At 44.4% G+C, this 17284-nt stretch overlaps 1 protein-coding gene across 1 annotated transcript; it reads left to right on the top strand.

Annotated features, from left to right (window-relative positions):
* Positions 1-264: 264 nt before the first annotated feature.
* SC5D (sterol-C5-desaturase) lies at positions 265-13820 on the top strand. Its single transcript, XM_066639793.1, has 5 exons — positions 265-349; positions 1904-2121; positions 6698-6830; positions 9315-9415; positions 10003-13820. Exons 2-5 carry the CDS (start codon positions 1912-1914, stop codon positions 10444-10446), a joined length of 888 nt encoding a protein of 295 aa, XP_066495890.1. The 5' UTR covers positions 265-349; positions 1904-1911; the 3' UTR covers positions 10447-13820.
* Positions 13821-17284: the final 3464 nt, after the last annotated feature.

The following is a 17284-nucleotide window of genomic DNA, read 5'->3' as shown; positions in this document are numbered from 1 at the left end:
GCGCCCCGCCTCGCCCAACAGGCCAGCGTCGCGCGACTGCTCTGCCTGGGCTGACGTCTCCTCAGCAGACTCTCTGTGTGTGTTCTGCTTCCCCGCCCCCTCTGGGAGTCCTTCCGCCGCTCCTATTGGTCGAGAGCCGGCCTCGGCCACGCCCACTCCTCACCTTGTTTTCCTAGCTGTGGAGGCTGCGCTTCTAGTTGAGCTGGGGGTGCTGTGGAGCGCGGTGGCGGGGAGGAGCCTCTGCTCAAGGGGGGGGCGCCGTGGCTCAGGCTTCCCATGATGCATTGGGGGACTGAGGCTCCCTTCTAGTCGTCCTTTGCGTCCGCTCTTCCCTTGGCACAACCACTGGGTGAGTAGACTGGCCTCTGCCTTACCTGTTCTGTGCCTGCCTCAGTCATGCGCTTTTTTAAGTTAGTTTTTTAAAAAGGTCATTTATTAATAACTGTATTTATTTTTAACCCATTTGTCATTTGGACTGTAGTCTACGTGAGACTGTGTGGGCCACGTTAAGGCTATAGGCTTAATTAGTCTGTAATGGGTCTGTGGAACTCCTTGCCACAAGATGTGGGAGTGGTGCCCAAACTGGGTTGATTGCAAAGGGGATTGGGCAGACTGGTGGAGGAAAAGCCCAGGTTACAAACCCTGATGGGTATGTCCATGGAATTGGTCTGTGGAACTCCTTGCCTCAGGATCTGAGGATGCCATCTGGCCTGGGTGCCTTGAGAGGGGGATTGGATATGGATAGGTGCTTGCAATTGGTCTGTGGAACTCCTTGCCTCAGGATGTGGGGATGTCGTCCAGCCTGGATGCCTTTAAAAGGGGATTGGGCAGATTGGTGGAGGAAAAGCCCATCACAGGTTTATAAACCATGATGTGTTTGTGCAGTCTCCTGATTTTTGAAGTAAGCTACCTTTTGAATGCCAAATGCAAGGGAGGGCACCAGGAAGCAGGTCTCCTGTGGTCTTGTGTGCTCCCTGAAATAAGGAAAGTAGGGCTAGTTGGGCCTTTGGCCTGATCCAGCAGGGCTATTCTGAAGTTCTTATGCATTCATGTGCCTGCTTTATTTATGTAAAATATTTATTTCTATTTTATTTTTCACATTTTTATACTGCTCTTCCTCTAAAGAGTTCCTCCCCTCCTTTTATCCTCACAACAACACTGTGAGGTAGGTCAGGCTGAGAGAGTGACTGGCCCAAGGGCACCCAGGAAGTTTAATGGCTGAGCAGGGAATTGAACCTGTGTCTTCCAGGTCTAAGTTCCGCTCCCAAAACACTGCACCTGACTGGGAGGTACTTAAGATCTTTCCTTCCCTATGTATTAGTAGAATATGGAAGTGGGAGGGGGGCAATGTGTGCCTCTCTGGCTACTGCTTCTTCCTTCTTGCAGCACAGTTGGTGTTTCTCCCTGAGGAGTTTCAGCTCAGCTCAAATTGCATCAGTTTGCATTTCTAGTGCTAATTTTTTTTAAAAAACATGCTCATAAGTTGAGTGGAACCCTCCCCCCCAATAGAGTCACCAACTGTGTTGTGGGAAGGATGAATGGAAGAAGCAGCCAGAGGGCCACACACTTCCCTTAAATTCTGACTTTAAGGAATAACTAAGTAAATGAAGCAAAATGCACTCAAGTTTTACTGTCCAGACAGTTGCTAATTAAACCTCAACACATTTTGTGCACGCATTCTTTCTCAGGTCGGAGTTGGTAAACCATAACTCTGCAAAGAACTTACTCCCAGGAAAAATCTAGCTTCTAAAAATGAATGAGTGATCTTAAAAATGAATTGGGAAGGTTCTATATAGCAGCTTGTAGTCAATAAGGTTTTGTGGATCCTTGAGGTTTTCATTTCTTGTGCTTACTGCAGTTTGATGTATTCCCCTGTTCTCCTTTCTTGGTCTGTCTCATGCAGGTATAGCCATGGATCTTGTCCTGAACTACGCAGATAGTTCTTTATTGACACCATACATTTATCCAGAAACGTGGCTGGAAGATGATCCTTCTCGGCAGATTATTAGTCTCTTTTTCCTAACAAACCTGGGTGCACTTGTTCTTTATTTGCTGTTTGGCACTCTCAGCTATTACTTCATATTTGATCACTCACTAACAAAACACCCCCAGTTTTTAGAGGTGAGTAGGAGCACTTTTCTCTTCACATTGAGTCAGTTGAAAGCTTTCTCTTTTTTTGACATACTGTAGAAACTGGTGTAAAGAAGAAAAGGGATTGGTGAGTGTTGGTTCAGGCAAAGTATACCCTTCTTAATCTTGTTAATTAGTCATATGGTATGTTTCTGGTATCTTGGCTGTGAACTTTTAGAATGCCAGTATATACGACAGACTTTGACTCTTACGTAATCTGGGTGGCTGCTGCTGCTGAGGTTTGTAATCCTCAGGTGGTTTGAGAGTCATTTGGGAACAACTTTAACTTCTATTATTATTATTATTATTATTATTATTATTAACGGTATTTATATACTGCTTTTCAACTAAAAGTTCACAAAGCGGTTTACAGAGAAAAATCAAACAACTAAATGGCTCCCTGTCCCAAAAGGGCTCACAATCTAAAAAAATGCAGATGAATACCAGCAGTCAGCCACTAGAACAGACAGTGCTGGGGTGAGGTGGGCCATTTACTCTCCCCCTGCTAAAAAAGGAGCACCCACTTGAAAAAGTGCCTCTTACCCAATTAGCAGGGGTTATTTATATTTATGATTCTTCATGATATTTATGATTCTTCACAGTGATATGTGAAGAATATGATATGATATTTATGATTCTTCACAGTGCTATTGGTTAATACAGAGAGCTTCCCTCTTCTCTCCAACCTTTTACAAGCCATTTTATACATTTCTGAGTCTGCCAGGCTCTAGCTCTTTCTTTCTGCTATGTATGAGTTTCTAGAATTGACTGATCTTAGTTGAGCAGATGGTTAAAAATAGAGAGCATTTCTCTCCGGGGCATTTCAGCTGTAGTTTCAGCTTTTAAAAAAATAAACTGGCTTAAAATGAAATTGAAATGGAAGCTCGGTTTTAAGGTAGTGTATATTTGCATTATGACCCACTTACGAGGAGATACTTTGGTTTGTAATGAGGAAACCTCTTCATTAGTCATCCAAAAGCATAGCACAGTGTTTCCCAATCTACAGCAGTCCACATGCTGCAAATGCAGCATGCGGCTCTTGGAAGTGGTTGGCAATGATGTAGTCACCAGTCACTTCTAGGCTAAAACTGCATAGGAGGCTTGGGAGTGCCTTTCCAAGTGTGCGCGAACTGCACAAATGAGCTCTGCCTGCTGAGCAGCCATTTCCAGCATCCCATAGAGTCTTGCTGCTGGCTGGTGGCCTGCAGCTCCCATGGAAATGCCTCGAGATGCCCAAGGGAGTCACAGGCCACAGTTTGGGAACCCTTGTCAATAATTCATATACTTGTATTATGCTTAATACTGGTGCCCAGGCAGAGATGGCAGCAGCAGGTCACTGTAAGTGTCATCCAGTGATCTGTCTAGGTGACTGTATGCCTGGTTGCTGTCTCCTTTCTACAGTTGGCTCAGGGCCAAATCCTATTCAGGTTTCCAGCACTGGTGCAGCCATGCCAATGAGGCACATGCTACATCCTGCGGTAGGGGAGCAGTCATGGAGGCCTTTTCCAGGTAACTCCAGGTAAGGGAACGTTTGTTCCCTTTTCTCAAGGCTCCATTGTGACTGCATGAGCACTGGAAAGTTGTGTAAGATTGGACCCTCAGTCAGCACTCCAGCACTCAAGTCAATTGGTTGACTTCACCAAGCAATTATTGGCTGATTTGTATTTCCTAATAAAAATGCCTTTGTTTTTGGTTACTTATATTGCTTATTATCTAAATAAAGCTGGACTTTGGAAGTCTGCGTGACTTCCACTTTGCCGATGATGCAGCTGTCACTACCCACTCTGCCAAAGGTCTCCAGCAGCTCGTGGATCATTTTAGCAAGGCCTGCCAAGATTTTGGACTGACGATCAGCCTTAAGAAAACACAGGTCATGGTTCAGGATGTGGACTCACCTCCCTGCATCACAATCTCTGTGCATGAACTGGAGGTTGTGCATGACTTTGTGTACCTTGGCTCAACGATCTCCGACACTCTTTCTCTTGATACCGAGCTAAACAAACGCATTGGTAAAGCAGCTACCACGTTTTCCAGACTGGTCCAGTCTGGTCCAACAGACTGGTCCAAAGAGAGTCTGGTCCAACAAGAAGCTGATGGGACATACCAAGATCCAGGTCTACAGAGCTTGCGTCCTGAGTACAGTTCTGTACTGCAGCGAGTCATGGACTCTTCGCTCACAACAGGAGAGGAAACTGAACGCTTTCCACATGCGCTGCCTCCGACGCATTCTCGGCATCACCTGGCAGGACAAAGTTCCAGACAACACAGTCCTGGAACGAGCTGGAATCCCTAGCATGTGTGCACTGCTGAAACAGAGACGCCTGCGTTGGCTGGGTCATGTCGTGAGAATGGATGATGGCCGGATCCCAAAGGATCTCCTGTATGGAGAACTCGTGCAAGGAAATCGCCCTACAGGTAGACCACAGCTGTGATACAAGGACATCTGCAAGAGGGATCTGAAGGCCTTAGGAGTGGACCTCAACAGGTGGCTTCTGAGCAGCCCAGTTGGAGGCAGACTGTGCAGCATGGCTTCTCCCAGTTTGAAGAGACATTTGGCCAACAGACTGAGGCAAAGAGGCAAAGAAGGAAGGCCCATAGTCAGGGAGACAGACCAGGGACAGACTCCACTTGCTCCCAGTGTGGAAGGGATTGTCGCTCCCGAATTGGCCTTTTCAACCACACTAGACAGTGTGCCAGAACCATTCAGAGCGCGATACCATAGTCTTTCAAGACTGAACTACAACAATTCAAGATATGAGCTGTGGTATCTTTCAGTCCTCCAAAATATGTCAGGATCATTATCCTTGTGTGTTTTGGGATTAATGAAAGCGAGCAAGTATGTGTGTCTTGAGCGTTCTAAAGTGTGGTATAAATGCTAAGCGGTAAAAAAGATCAGGTCCTCCCAGGCACCCAATCCTTTTTAGGAGTTTTTACCACCTCTGGCTCTGCTTACTGGCTCTAAGCAGCCTAGAAGATGTTGTCTAATTAGATCTGCAAGCCAATCTTGGTAGAACTGCTGCCACTCTGTTTTAGCCTGTCCAGTCCAGTCTCCAGTCCAGGGAAACTGGGATTCTCTCGGCTTGCTCTAGCCCTTATAGGTACTGGGCTCCCTCTGACTTTGGGGCCCAGCCCTCAAGACTCTAGAACGCAATGTAAGTTTCTTAGTAACTTGACCAAGTGGCTAGGCTGGATTCTGATCCCCATTCCTAGCAGTGCAATCACTCAGGCTTGTAAACGATATTTTAGTTTATTAAAGAAAATAAGGTTGCACAGAAATAAGGTAAATGTTTACGGCAGCAATTTGCAAGAGGTACAAACAAAGTTATCAAACAAAGCTAGTTTCCTAATTATGCTTAACTACATGACTATCTCTCACCTGGGTCAGGTGGGTCAGGATAACTAAAGAACAGCTTGGCTCCCAGGCTACCTGTTAGGCCAGGAGCCCATGATGGACAATAGGGCAATAGCTGGCATCCTTCAGTCTCAGAAGACTATGGTATCACGCTCTGAATAGTGGTTCTGGAACAGTGTCCTCTCCAGTGCACAAAGCCTGGGTAAGGCAGATATGGAGGATAGACTGTTACCCATGCAGCAAATCCCCCCTCTCCACGTCGCTGAAATGGTCCAATCGAAAGGCAGAAGCCAGTACGGATGGTTCCAGCGGCATTGCAGGAGTTGCCAGAACGTGACTGTGTCCAGCCATGAACTGCCTTAGGGACTCCGGCTCCGGATTTTTCCTCGAGGTTGACTCCTGAAGCCTTTTCCATAACTGTATGTAGCCACAAGGCAGTGGAGGTTTGGGATCAGAGTTTTCCTTCTCTCAGATGAGCTGCCTTCCCAGGCTGATGAGTCCCATCTACCTGGTGGCTGTTTAGTTGCCTCTTAGGACAAGTACAGCCAAACTGAGGGCCTATTCTTATCCCCAGCCCCCAAGGGAAAGGGGGCAATAGATACAATTAGAAAGCAGTCACACTTAAGACTCTCTGCCTGAGGGGAACACACCCTTTGGGGTTCTCTTTTTATTTCATTATGATGATGACTTCTGAACTAGCCAACCAGATTGCTTGATGGCTGGAAATGTCTTGAAGAGGCTAGTTGCTAACACACCTCTCCTGTACTAGAATCAATTAGTTGAAGCAAATCTTCTCGTGATAGCCAAACTGTTCTCTCAGTGGTAGTGAAGCGCCTTTGGAAGCTCTTGGAGGATGACCCAACTGATGGATTGTCATCTTAATGTCAACAAGGCTGTTTTTAAACCACCCATTTGAATAATGAGGCTCAACCTGTTTTTAAGTATAATTAGGAAACTATGTAGTTTTGTTTGGCTTTCTCTGTAGCTCTTGCAAATTGCTGTGATAAGAACACCTTGGCCTATGAAGAGCTGATTGGCTACCTATCCTCCCTGGCCATTGAAGGACAGGTAATGCATTTCTTTCTACCCAGCTAATTGTCCTCTTTCCCTCAGCTGCAAGAGAAACAGTTATAACTCCCAAATTGGTTCAGACCTGGGTCTAGATTTTAACCTATTCATGACAGTGGGATGACAGTGATTTTCTTTTATGTTCAGAATCAGGTGCAGCGTGAGATAAAGCAGTCACTCTCTGCATTGCCATGGATGAGCATCCCCACTGTTGCCATCTTCTTTGCTGAAGTCAGAGGCTACAGCAAGCTCTATGATAACATTGGAGACTCTCCTTATGGTAAGGAAAGGACTGCTCAGTGTACTTGCTGGATCCAATGTAATCTTCTGTGGTCATTTTCTTGAGGGTCTCCCTTATCCGTTTCACTTAAGAACATAAGAACAGCCCCACTGGATCAGGCCATAGGCCCATCTAGTCCAGCTTCCTGTATCTCTCAGCGGCCCACCAAATGCCCCAGGGAGCACACCAGATAACAAGAGACCTGCATCCTGGTGCTCTTCCTTGCATTGGCATTCTGACATAGCCCATTTCTAAAATCAGGAGGTTGCGCATACACATCATGGCTTGTAACCCATAATGGATTTTTCCTTCAGAAACTTGTCCAATCCCCTTTTAAAGACATCCAGGCCAGATGCCGTCACCGCACGCCACTTACTGCGGCTAGTGTGATCTCTGTTCCTTCTCTTAGACCAGTGATTTTCAACCTTTTTCATCTCACGACACATTGACAAGGCACTAAAATGGTCCAGGCACACCACCAGGTTTTTGACAATTGACAAGGCATACCATGCTGCCAGTGGGGGCTCACATCTCCCATTGGCCCTATTAATAAATGACCTTCCCCCAAATTCCTGTGGCACACCTGAGGACCACTCGCAGCACACCAGTGTGCCACAGCACAGTGGTTGTAAATGGTTGTCTTAGACCCTAACTGTACACAACATATTTAAAGCCCCACTGATGTGTGTGAAAGAAGTAGCTGAGGGTGGAGTAGGGGTTGGTTTGAGAATCATGAAGCAGTGTTGGGCGTGGGTGGCTTAACCCATTTCCAACCTGCTTTTTCTCTGTCCAAAGCTCCCTCCCCCATGGTTGAAAACCGTGTTACACATTTTAAGCTGTGTTGTGGTGGTCGTCATGTGTAGCAACACAATTGTGGTTGGGGAAGCACTCTTGCCACTAATGCACATTGTTCACCCCATTGCTCTAAGGCCAAAAATAACATTGGCTTTTTAATATGTGCTTATATGCATAAGGTATAATTAGACCCTCATAAAAACTGATTCTCCAAACCATTCTCTAGCAGCAGTCAAAGGTATCCTTCAATGGTTTGTTTTTCCTGCTTGTCTTGAAAAAGTCTATAAAGTCTAAGGAGAAATCTGAGGACCAAGGAAGGCGGTATAGAAATACCTGTATTATTATTATTTGAGAGACAGAATCATGTGATTGAGTCTTTTCCTTGCCCCCTTATCCCAGTGGGGAGAGGAAGAAAAATTGTCTTGCTTTCACAGTGCTAGAACCAGCGGTCGTTTATTGAAATGGATTGGCAGGAAATCTAGAACAGTCAAAAGGAGAAACTTCATGTGACACATAATTAGTCTGTGACACTTGTTGCCAAAAGATTGGACAAATTCATGAAGGATAAGTCTGTCACAACATGACTGTGAATCTGTGACTGAGCCATGGTGGCTTGTGCTTCATCCAGATCTAGCAACAGGATGCCCCAGAATACCACTTAACTCAGGAGCCAAACTGGGTTAAGAATATTACTTTCTCTCTTGCTTACGGGTTTCCCAGAGGCATTTGGTGGGCCTCTGTTAAAAATGGGATGCTTGGCTGCATGGTCGTCTGACCTGATCAAACAGGACTTTTTTTTAAATAGGTCTGCCTAGTCATGTGGGGCCCACAGGCAGCCATTCCACAGCAGTCCTGAAATTTTTTGTCATTAGTTAGTAGTTGAATTATAAAATTGGCTTAAGTATATTGTTCCAAAGCAGCTGCTTCCTATGTAATTGTCTTGGCCTAAGGCAGGGGTGTCCAAAGTTTTTGGCAGGAGGGCCACATCATCCCTCTGACACTGTCTCGGGGACCGGGGGAAAAAAGTACATTTAAAATTTGAATAAATTTACATAAGTTTACATAAATGAATATATTAAAGATGAACTTATATGAATGAATGAAGGTCTTGAAATAGCTCAAGGCCTATAAAAGGCCGTGCACAAAGCAAGGCTGGCCTTTACTTTGCTGCTGCTGCTGCATCACAGACGTGAAATAAGCAGTGGAGGAAGCCCTCATCCCACAGCTCATTCAAGAGGTCAGACAGTTGCCCTCACACTAAGAGCAGTTGCATCGGGCCAGTGCGGGCTCCAACAAATCTCTGGAGGGCCAGAGGCTCATTGGAGACTGGGGGCTCCCTGAGGGCCGCATTGAGAGGCCTCGGGGGCCACAAGTGGCCCCAGGGCCGGGGTTTGGGCACCCCTGGCCTAAGGGAAAAAAAACTTACTTGGCTAAGGTTGCTTTTCATGTTCTGTCTATTGGCTGCAGGGCTGTACTTTTTATAACTGCTGATTTGGATTTTATATTGCCAAAGGTTCAAAAGGAAGGTTCTGCTTTTTAATGCCCCAAATTATCAGAATTTTATTTATAGTATTTTTAGCCCGCCTTTGGGACAGAATCCTGTCCTAGAACTCTCTTGTCTTTGCAAATCTGTGTACATCTATTTCCACTGTAAAATGCCTCATTATTTCTCGTCTCTTCCTTACCTAGGTTGGTTTGGTGTTATCACCAGCATGCTGTCTTTTCTCTTCTTCACTGATATGCTTATTTACTGGATTCATCGTTTTCTCCATCACAAGTTTTTCTATAAGGTATGACCACTCATTGTGTGGTAAGAGACACCTGTGTGCTTGGCACATCAGTGCTAATCAAGGAACTGTCATCTATATGCAGAAATTGATTTTGAAATGAAGATTGTATGAAATGGAATCTCTGTGTGTAAGGCTAGAATGCTTCTGAATACCAGAGCTGGGGAGGGCACTCATCTTCCTGCCTTCCCTTGAAGGACCCGGAGGCCTCCTCCCACTTCAATCAGTGGAGTTCTTAATCCTTCTGTGGGTGAAGACCTTGCTATATTCTAGTCACATGTGCTATGCAGCAACTGGGTTCTTTTGGAGCTCTGTTTCTGTCCATCATTCATCTGTATTGGTCACCTGTGGCATGTTCAATGTCCCTCTACCCAAAACAACCCCTCCATTTTAAAAGAAAAAATACTTAATTTACAAAAATTACAACTGCCTGCTCGCTCTAGAGTGCTGTTTGTTTGTCACAAGTGTTCAGATGAATGCCTGTTTTGAAGCGTGGAGACTCCATTGAAGAAGGCATTAAAGCAAAATGCCTTTTGGTCTGTTTCCCTCTTTAGTTTTAAAGATGCTAAGTCCTCTGATTTCTTCCACAGCGTTTACATAAGGCTCACCACTTATGGAAGATTCCTACTCCGTTTGCAAGCCACGCTTTCCACCCCCTGGATGGCTTCCTCCAAAGTGTCCCTTACCACCTCTACCCATTCCTTTTCCCACTTCACAAGGTGACCTATTTGGGCCTCTACGTCTTTGTCAACATCTGGACAGTCTCCATTCATGATGGGGACTACCGTGTTCCTACTGCACTGAAGGAGATCATCAATGGCTGTGCCCATCACACAGATCACCACCTATTCTTCAATTACAACTACGGCCAGTACTTCACACTCTGGGATAAAATTGGGGGCTCATATAAAAACCCTTCTTCATTTGAAGGAATGGGGCCACTTGATCTTTTGAAAAAGCTGAACGAAAGCAAATTGGCAAATGGCCACAGGGATGACAAAATGCCAGATGGAGACAGTTTTAAAAATAAATAGGCCCCTCTCTTTTCTAGGAAACCCTGCATATAAATTAAAATGCTCTTTCTCTATAACACCATTGGGAGCTAGAGGCGATAGATAACAGTAAGCAATCTCAGTGATGAAATTATGCATATAGGGGTGTAGGAGCCAAAAAATGTTCTTGTGGAACCAAAAGGTGCAATACCTTGATGCTAATAAGTAATTGAGGGAGCGGATGTAGCTTTTGATGTCAGGGATGGCATGATAATTTGAGAACATGCTCCCTTTCTGCATGATATGCAAAAACAGAACCTCAGTGTGTGAATTCAGCCATTGCCATTGGGATGAGTAGAAACCCTTTGCTTCTTGCACAATGTTAAAGCTGTGGGTCTTCAGAGTCCGTAGTTAGCATTGGGTCACTTGTCACTTTCGTGAGATGCTACATGTTGGTGCCATTCAGTTAATGCATAACTGCCTTCAATTGCATTTATTAGGATGGAACTGGACATTTGGATGAGGGTGATGAAAACCAGAACACATTAATTAGCTTTTGGTTGTAGCATGGGTACCAAACATGCACTGTACCTACCATTTTTTAATGGTGTACCCGGTTTCCATATGTACCCCTCTATTGAGGCAATAAGATACAAGGACTGATTTTACATAATTAGCCTGTGAAATGCTCACATTGCATTTTTATAAGTGGTTAAGATACTCCCTAACTTATTTAAACTTGCATTTCAGTGTAAGTACATGACAGTGAAGAAAAGGTGGTTTTTAGTCTGCCTTCTGCTGCCTTCGGTTTTCCAGGGTACACTTTTGGTGGGTATGTTAATGCCCCTCAGCCAGAAGCAAAAGTGAAGGAATGCAGTGTAGGAACTCTGATGCTGACAAAGATGCCTTTTATAATGTATGCTTTTAGGAGTACTAGGGCCTGTGTCTTGCAGGGAGTCATGCTGGAGAGTATTGTAACTTTGCCATTCCATAAAAGTCTTGTGACGCACAGGTAAGTAATGCCTTTAGCTTCAAATAGAGAGTTGTCAGTGTTCTCAATCTTATGAGAATCAGATTTTTTTTTTAGGAGTAGAGAGGGCACCGGTTTTGCCAAATGAAATCCCGTTCCCTACCCCCACCCCTTCTTTAATGATTAAACCTCAAGCTGAATCCCTCTGTGTATTTAGTTTCTGTTTTGGACCCTTCTGTGCTTCAGATTAATTGCTTTCTATAGATAGTATGTCTTACTGAGTATCGTTCACTTTGGAGCTTGCCCCTGGTTGCAAGTATTGGTGAGCCATGCATAGCAGATATTCTGAACTGTCTCCTTGACACAATTTTTTTTGTTACTTGCTGCTTGTTTAGTGTGCATTGCCTTGAAAGATTAAAAAAAAAGAAATTACTTTCAATGGGCAGATGTTGCTTTGTTAAGTTTTTCTGGTTTGATAAATAAACAATAGAATACAAATTATTGCAAAAAAGGAGTTCTGATATATAAACTCAATCAGGAAATATGTATTTTTTGTTTTAACAAGGCTGTGAAATTGTCTTTTCAAAGTGCTTTTCATTGATGGCTGCTGTTGTGTTGTCCTGATGTAGGCTGACAAAATTACCTGCGGTTAATAAGAGTGGGTACATTTCTTGTCCTTGAGCTTTCTGAAACTACAGAAGTAAGAATTTCTGGTTAACAATAATACCGTTGATTTGTCACATATCACAGATTTGATAAAGAAAGAAAAATTCATTGTGCGGACTTCAGTGCAAATCTTTCTTTGTTACAGAGCAAAAGGAGGGCAGCAAGGCAGTTTGCTCCTGGTCCCCAGATTCTGTTGGAAGTAGTTCTGCTTTATATAGATGCTATTGATAGTCAACAGTATGGTTTTTTGTGGGTCCTTTGGGGGGGGGGGATTCTTAGCAAAGGCCAGCTTAATTGTACAAGAATTCCTTCTTTGCTTGTGTGTGGGGTGCTTTTCCTCTATCAGGGCTACTGTTTAAGATTTGTAATAAGTATATAGTGTCATATTTGTATGTTGCTCTGTTGATGTTGGGTAGCATGTGTGAACTGGGCTTGTTGCAGCTTGTAGTTTTCATTGTTGTAGATCAGGGGTGTCCAAAGTTTTTGGCAGGAGGGCCACATCATCCCTCTGACACTGACCGGGGGAAAAAAGAATTAATTTACATTTAAAATTTGAATAAATTTACATAAGTTTACATAAATGAATATATTAAAGATGAACTTATATGAATGAATGAAGGTCTTGAAATAGCTCAAGGCCTATAAAAGGCCGTGCACAAAGCAAGGCTGGCCTTTCCTTTGCTGCTGCTGCTGCATCACAGACGTGAAACAGTAAGCAGTGGAGGAAGCCCTCATCCCACAGCTCATTCAAGAGGTCAGACAGTTGCCCTCACACTAAGAGCAGTTGCATCGGGCCAGTGCGGGCTCCAACAAATCTCTGGAGGGCCAGAGGCTCATTGGAGACTGGGGGCTCCCTGAGGGCCACATTGAGAGGCCTCGGGGGCCGCAAGTGGCCCCAGGGCCGGGGTTTGGGCACCCCTATTGTAGATGGAAAAAAGTGTGCAGTTTCCAGTAGCCTCAGAACCAGAAGGGCTCTATGGAAGTGGCATAATTTTTTCATGGTTCATATTTCTGTATCTTCCCATGGCAGCCAAGACTCTAATATAAGTGCTATCTCCTCCTCCATCCCTTTGCCCTTCACCATTCATGTCTTCCTAGAGGGGAGAGGAGAAAGTCTGCCAAAAATATGAATTCAGACATTTTTTAATGTAGAAAGCTCCTTAATTGTGGCTGCATATAAAATCATGAATAATTCTTGAATAATCCTTACTGAATGAACTGGAAATCTCTTGTGTGTTTCCATAATGTCTGAATGTGTGTCTTCAGCTAGAGGTGTGAAACAATATATCACATATAGGTGCACAAAGCAGCATAGAACTCTGGGTAAAGATCCTTGAAAGCTGAGAGGAGAAAAGGATCTGCTACAAATCCTTTGAAGACCTCAACTGTTGCCATAGAAATGGTCAGCTGACCCTGATTTGGGCCAAGCAGCATACAATTTAAGAGAAGGGCAATGAGAGAATCTCTCATCCTTCCCCCTCCTGCTTATAGGAACAGCTGTACACATTGCTCAGCAACCTGCTGCTCTCTCATGTGGCAGTTTAGAGGACCATGAGTTTGCTAGAGAAGTTGTCATCTGGTCTTCACACATACAAACACTCGTGGTGGTGGTTCTAGACTTTGGCTAGCAAGTGAAGTGTGCCACTTGTTGTTTGTAGCCAGAGAACAAAGAGATAAAGAATCTGTGTGTCTTTGTTGTTTGCAAATAAAAAGCAAAGGTGTTGGTTATTTGCACTAATGTTTTCTGGTGATTATATAATAAAGAAAACTTTCATATGAATTGACTGTTGTGTGGTTTGTATGATTGTGTTCTTGGCTGAAGAGATACCTGAAACACAAAGGGTCTGTTTATACAATACCCAGGGACATTACCAGAATAAGTGCAGTGGTCCTGGAATTCCTTTAAGGCCCAATCAGCTGGGATGCTAGGAAATCTAGACAATATACTTTCCTTTTCTACATTACTAGGTACTCCCAAGTGGTGGCTGAAGAAAAAAAGCACTTCAGAAAATGGCTTTTAAGCATTGGAGAACAATAAGGTAAAGTACAATTGGAAGCAGATTTCCTGCCAAGATACCTTCTAAAGCCAAACAGCTAGATGCAACATGGATGAGGAAAAAAAGATGGCAGAGAGAAGAGGCACATGGACATGCATAAAAGGCGGGAATGATTATTTTTAAACCATTTCTGCCCAATGTTGCATATATGCAACAGGGACTAAATGTAGATGCCTGTGGGTTGGGCAAAAATGGGTTAAGTAGCCTAGATTGGAGGGCTCAGGGACTCTGAGATGAATTTTATCAAGGGGTTCAAAGTTTCTTTTGGGCCCCTTTGCAAGGGGGTAGGAGTGGAACAGAGTGCGGGAGGCTGGTGACGGGTGAGTATAGGTCAGGGAGGGGTGAAACAGGATGGGGGGGAGGATAGAGATAGCTGGAAAAGTCTTTGGAGCCCAGGTCTAACAACCCATGTGGCATCAGTAGTGCTCTAGCATCCTCAGTTGTGGTAGTGTATCCAGCATCCTGTGCAGGCAACAAGTCTGAGCAGATAGGAAAATGTAAGATCTCAGGAAATTTCTGGGCCCCCCTTTTGATCCTGGGCCTGGATACAAATTACCCCCTTTACCCCCTCTCCTAGGCCCTGGGAGGGCTACTGATGGAGTCTGGTCTAGGAAGGAGGAGCCTAGAGAAGGTTGGCCTTGGCGAGACTGATGGAGAGGGTGATCAGTTACCCCATCTCTGTGAGTGGTGGGTTTTTCATGAGACGTCAATTTTAGTGCAATCCAGTGCAGGACATAGAAATAACTTAGACCAGGCTTTATGCCTTAGTCACATGGATGGATTAGTGTCATAAAAGGCAAAGAGGATGATGAGTGCAGGTTGGTCACAAGGGGGAGCTCTTGAATCTAGCAAAGCAATAAGAAGATGGCCTTGACTTTTTTGGAGGAAACTGTAAGAAAGCAAAACAATGCTGAGAGGGTTGGAATAAATGCCACTGACACTTGGAAGTCGGGAACTCAAGGGTTGGGGTCGAAAACCCACAAGACTTGCCTGTAAAGTCATTGGATTATGTTGGTTGTGTCTCCAGAACTGTGGTTCTCGTATTGAACACCACTCTGTTGACTTTTTTGATCTTTTAGCACTACTGCTTCCTTTTTGTGCCTTATGACCAATGTTTAGAGAGATCCAAGGTACTTGATGCATTTATCCTCTGTGGTGAAACTATGAATGTACAGGGAGAGAAACCTACACACAGTGTAGGTTTCTATTGTCTATTTTTGACTGCTTGTGGTATAGAAGAGTCATGGACTCTTCGCTCACAACAGGAGAGGAAACTGAACACTTTCCACATGCGCTGCCTCCGACGCATTCTCGGCATCACCTGGCAGGACAAAGTTCCAAACAACACAGTCCTGGAACGTGCTGGAATCCCTAGCATGTATGCACTGCTGGAACAGAGAAGCCTGCGTTGGCTCGGTCATGTCATGAGAATGGATGATGGCCGGATCCCAAAGGATCTCCTCTATGGAGAACTCGTGCAAGGAAAGCACCCTGCAAGTAGACCACAGCTGTGATACAAGGACATCTGCAAGAGGGATCTGAAGGCCTTAGGAGTGGACCTCAACAAGTGGGAAACCCTGGCCTCTGAGCGGCCTGTTTGGAGGCAGGCTGTGCATCATGGCCTCTCCCAGTTTGAAGAGACACTTGGCCAACAATCTGAGGCTAAGAGGCAAAAAAGGAAGGCCCATAGCCAGGGAGACAGACCAGGGACAGATTGCGCTTGCTCCCAGTGTGGAAGGGATTGTCACTCCCGAATTGGCCTTTTCAGCCACACTAGACGCTGTTCCAGAACCACCTTTCAGAGCGCGATACCATAGTCTTTCGGGACTGAAGGTTGCCAACAATGGTGTGGAAGAGTCAAGCTTTTCTGTTTACATCTTAAAACCAAAAAGTGGGCTGCCTCTTCAGCACATGATGGAACTTTTAAAACAAAACAAGTCGTCTTTTAATGTGTCATGGCATCATTAAAGTAGCCTCCAACTCATTCGTACAGTACTTTGTTTTAGAGTTGGTATTGTGTGCTAGTTGGGATTCCCAGATTCTATTCCCTCTTTGATCATGAAATACAATGGGTGAATGTCTACCGTCCTAGGATTCCTCAGCATTGGCACTGTGCCTATGACTTCTTGAGGCCTGTGGTATGCTACATCTCGATGAAAATACATCTCTCCATTGTGGCTATCAAAGTGGAATTTTCTTGAAATTGGCATTTTAAAATTAATTGCACCTGGCTATAATTACTATAACTGAGTATGCATGCCATTGCAGAAGTGGTCACTTAAATTGCCTTGTAACTGAATTAAGCTGCTGCTATTGCAAATGTTGCCTTAAGTGTATTGCTGTCTCTCAATCTTGATTCAATTTATCTTCCAGCCAAGCCAGCCAGTGGGTAATTAACTGCCCCCTGTTTATTGGTTGGTTGTAAAATGTGTGTTTTGAGCTGGTATTTCATTAGCTTTTGAGATGAAATGCATATTAAGCATTTAATGAAATTTCTTTATCCCAGCTTGTTTATAAAAAAAAACCAACCAAATCCTAGTCATTAAAATGCATTCAAAGGTTTGGAAACCACAGCCTGTGAAAAATCAATAGCAAGCATTCTAACAGATTACAATCCCATCCAAAGGCTATGCAATTCCCAGAGCACAAAGGGATGGGAGTTAATGGGACATGGGTTTCATTACAGAATGTTTTATGATTAGTATGTTGTACAACTTACAGTGTCCCAATTAGAAGTTGGGAGACGAAAGGGTCAAATCGCCACTTAACCCATTTCTGCCTGGCCCATAGGGTCCCTGGCCCACACATTTGGTCCCTGTGGCATATATGCAAAGTTGGGTAGAAATGGTTTAAACTCATGGAGGGACATTGGGCCACTCTCACAGGATAATGCCACTTGAGTAGGAGAGCACAGTATAATGATTAAATCTGTCCAGGGCAAATATGTAGTTTGGATCCTTGTTAAACTAGCAGTATACCTACATAGTTCTTTAGTGTATGGGAACAGCGTTGCTCTCAGGGCCTTTAAATTGTGCTTTAAATTGAATTGTTACAGATTTTTCAAGGTTGGCTCTGCAGACTGTTTACCAAATTAGCTCTTGCGGCTGCAGATAGCTTCTTCCCCTCCCGTAGGGTTTTGCATGACCTTTTGGGAAGCTTTTCTAGCCACTGGAATACCAATTACAAA

Source organism: Tiliqua scincoides, chromosome 11 (genome assembly GCF_035046505.1).
Source record: "Tiliqua scincoides isolate rTilSci1 chromosome 11, rTilSci1.hap2, whole genome shotgun sequence".
NCBI classification, from domain to species: Eukaryota; Metazoa; Chordata; class Lepidosauria; order Squamata; family Scincidae; genus Tiliqua; species Tiliqua scincoides.
This window is presented reverse-complemented; position numbering and strand designations above follow the sequence as displayed.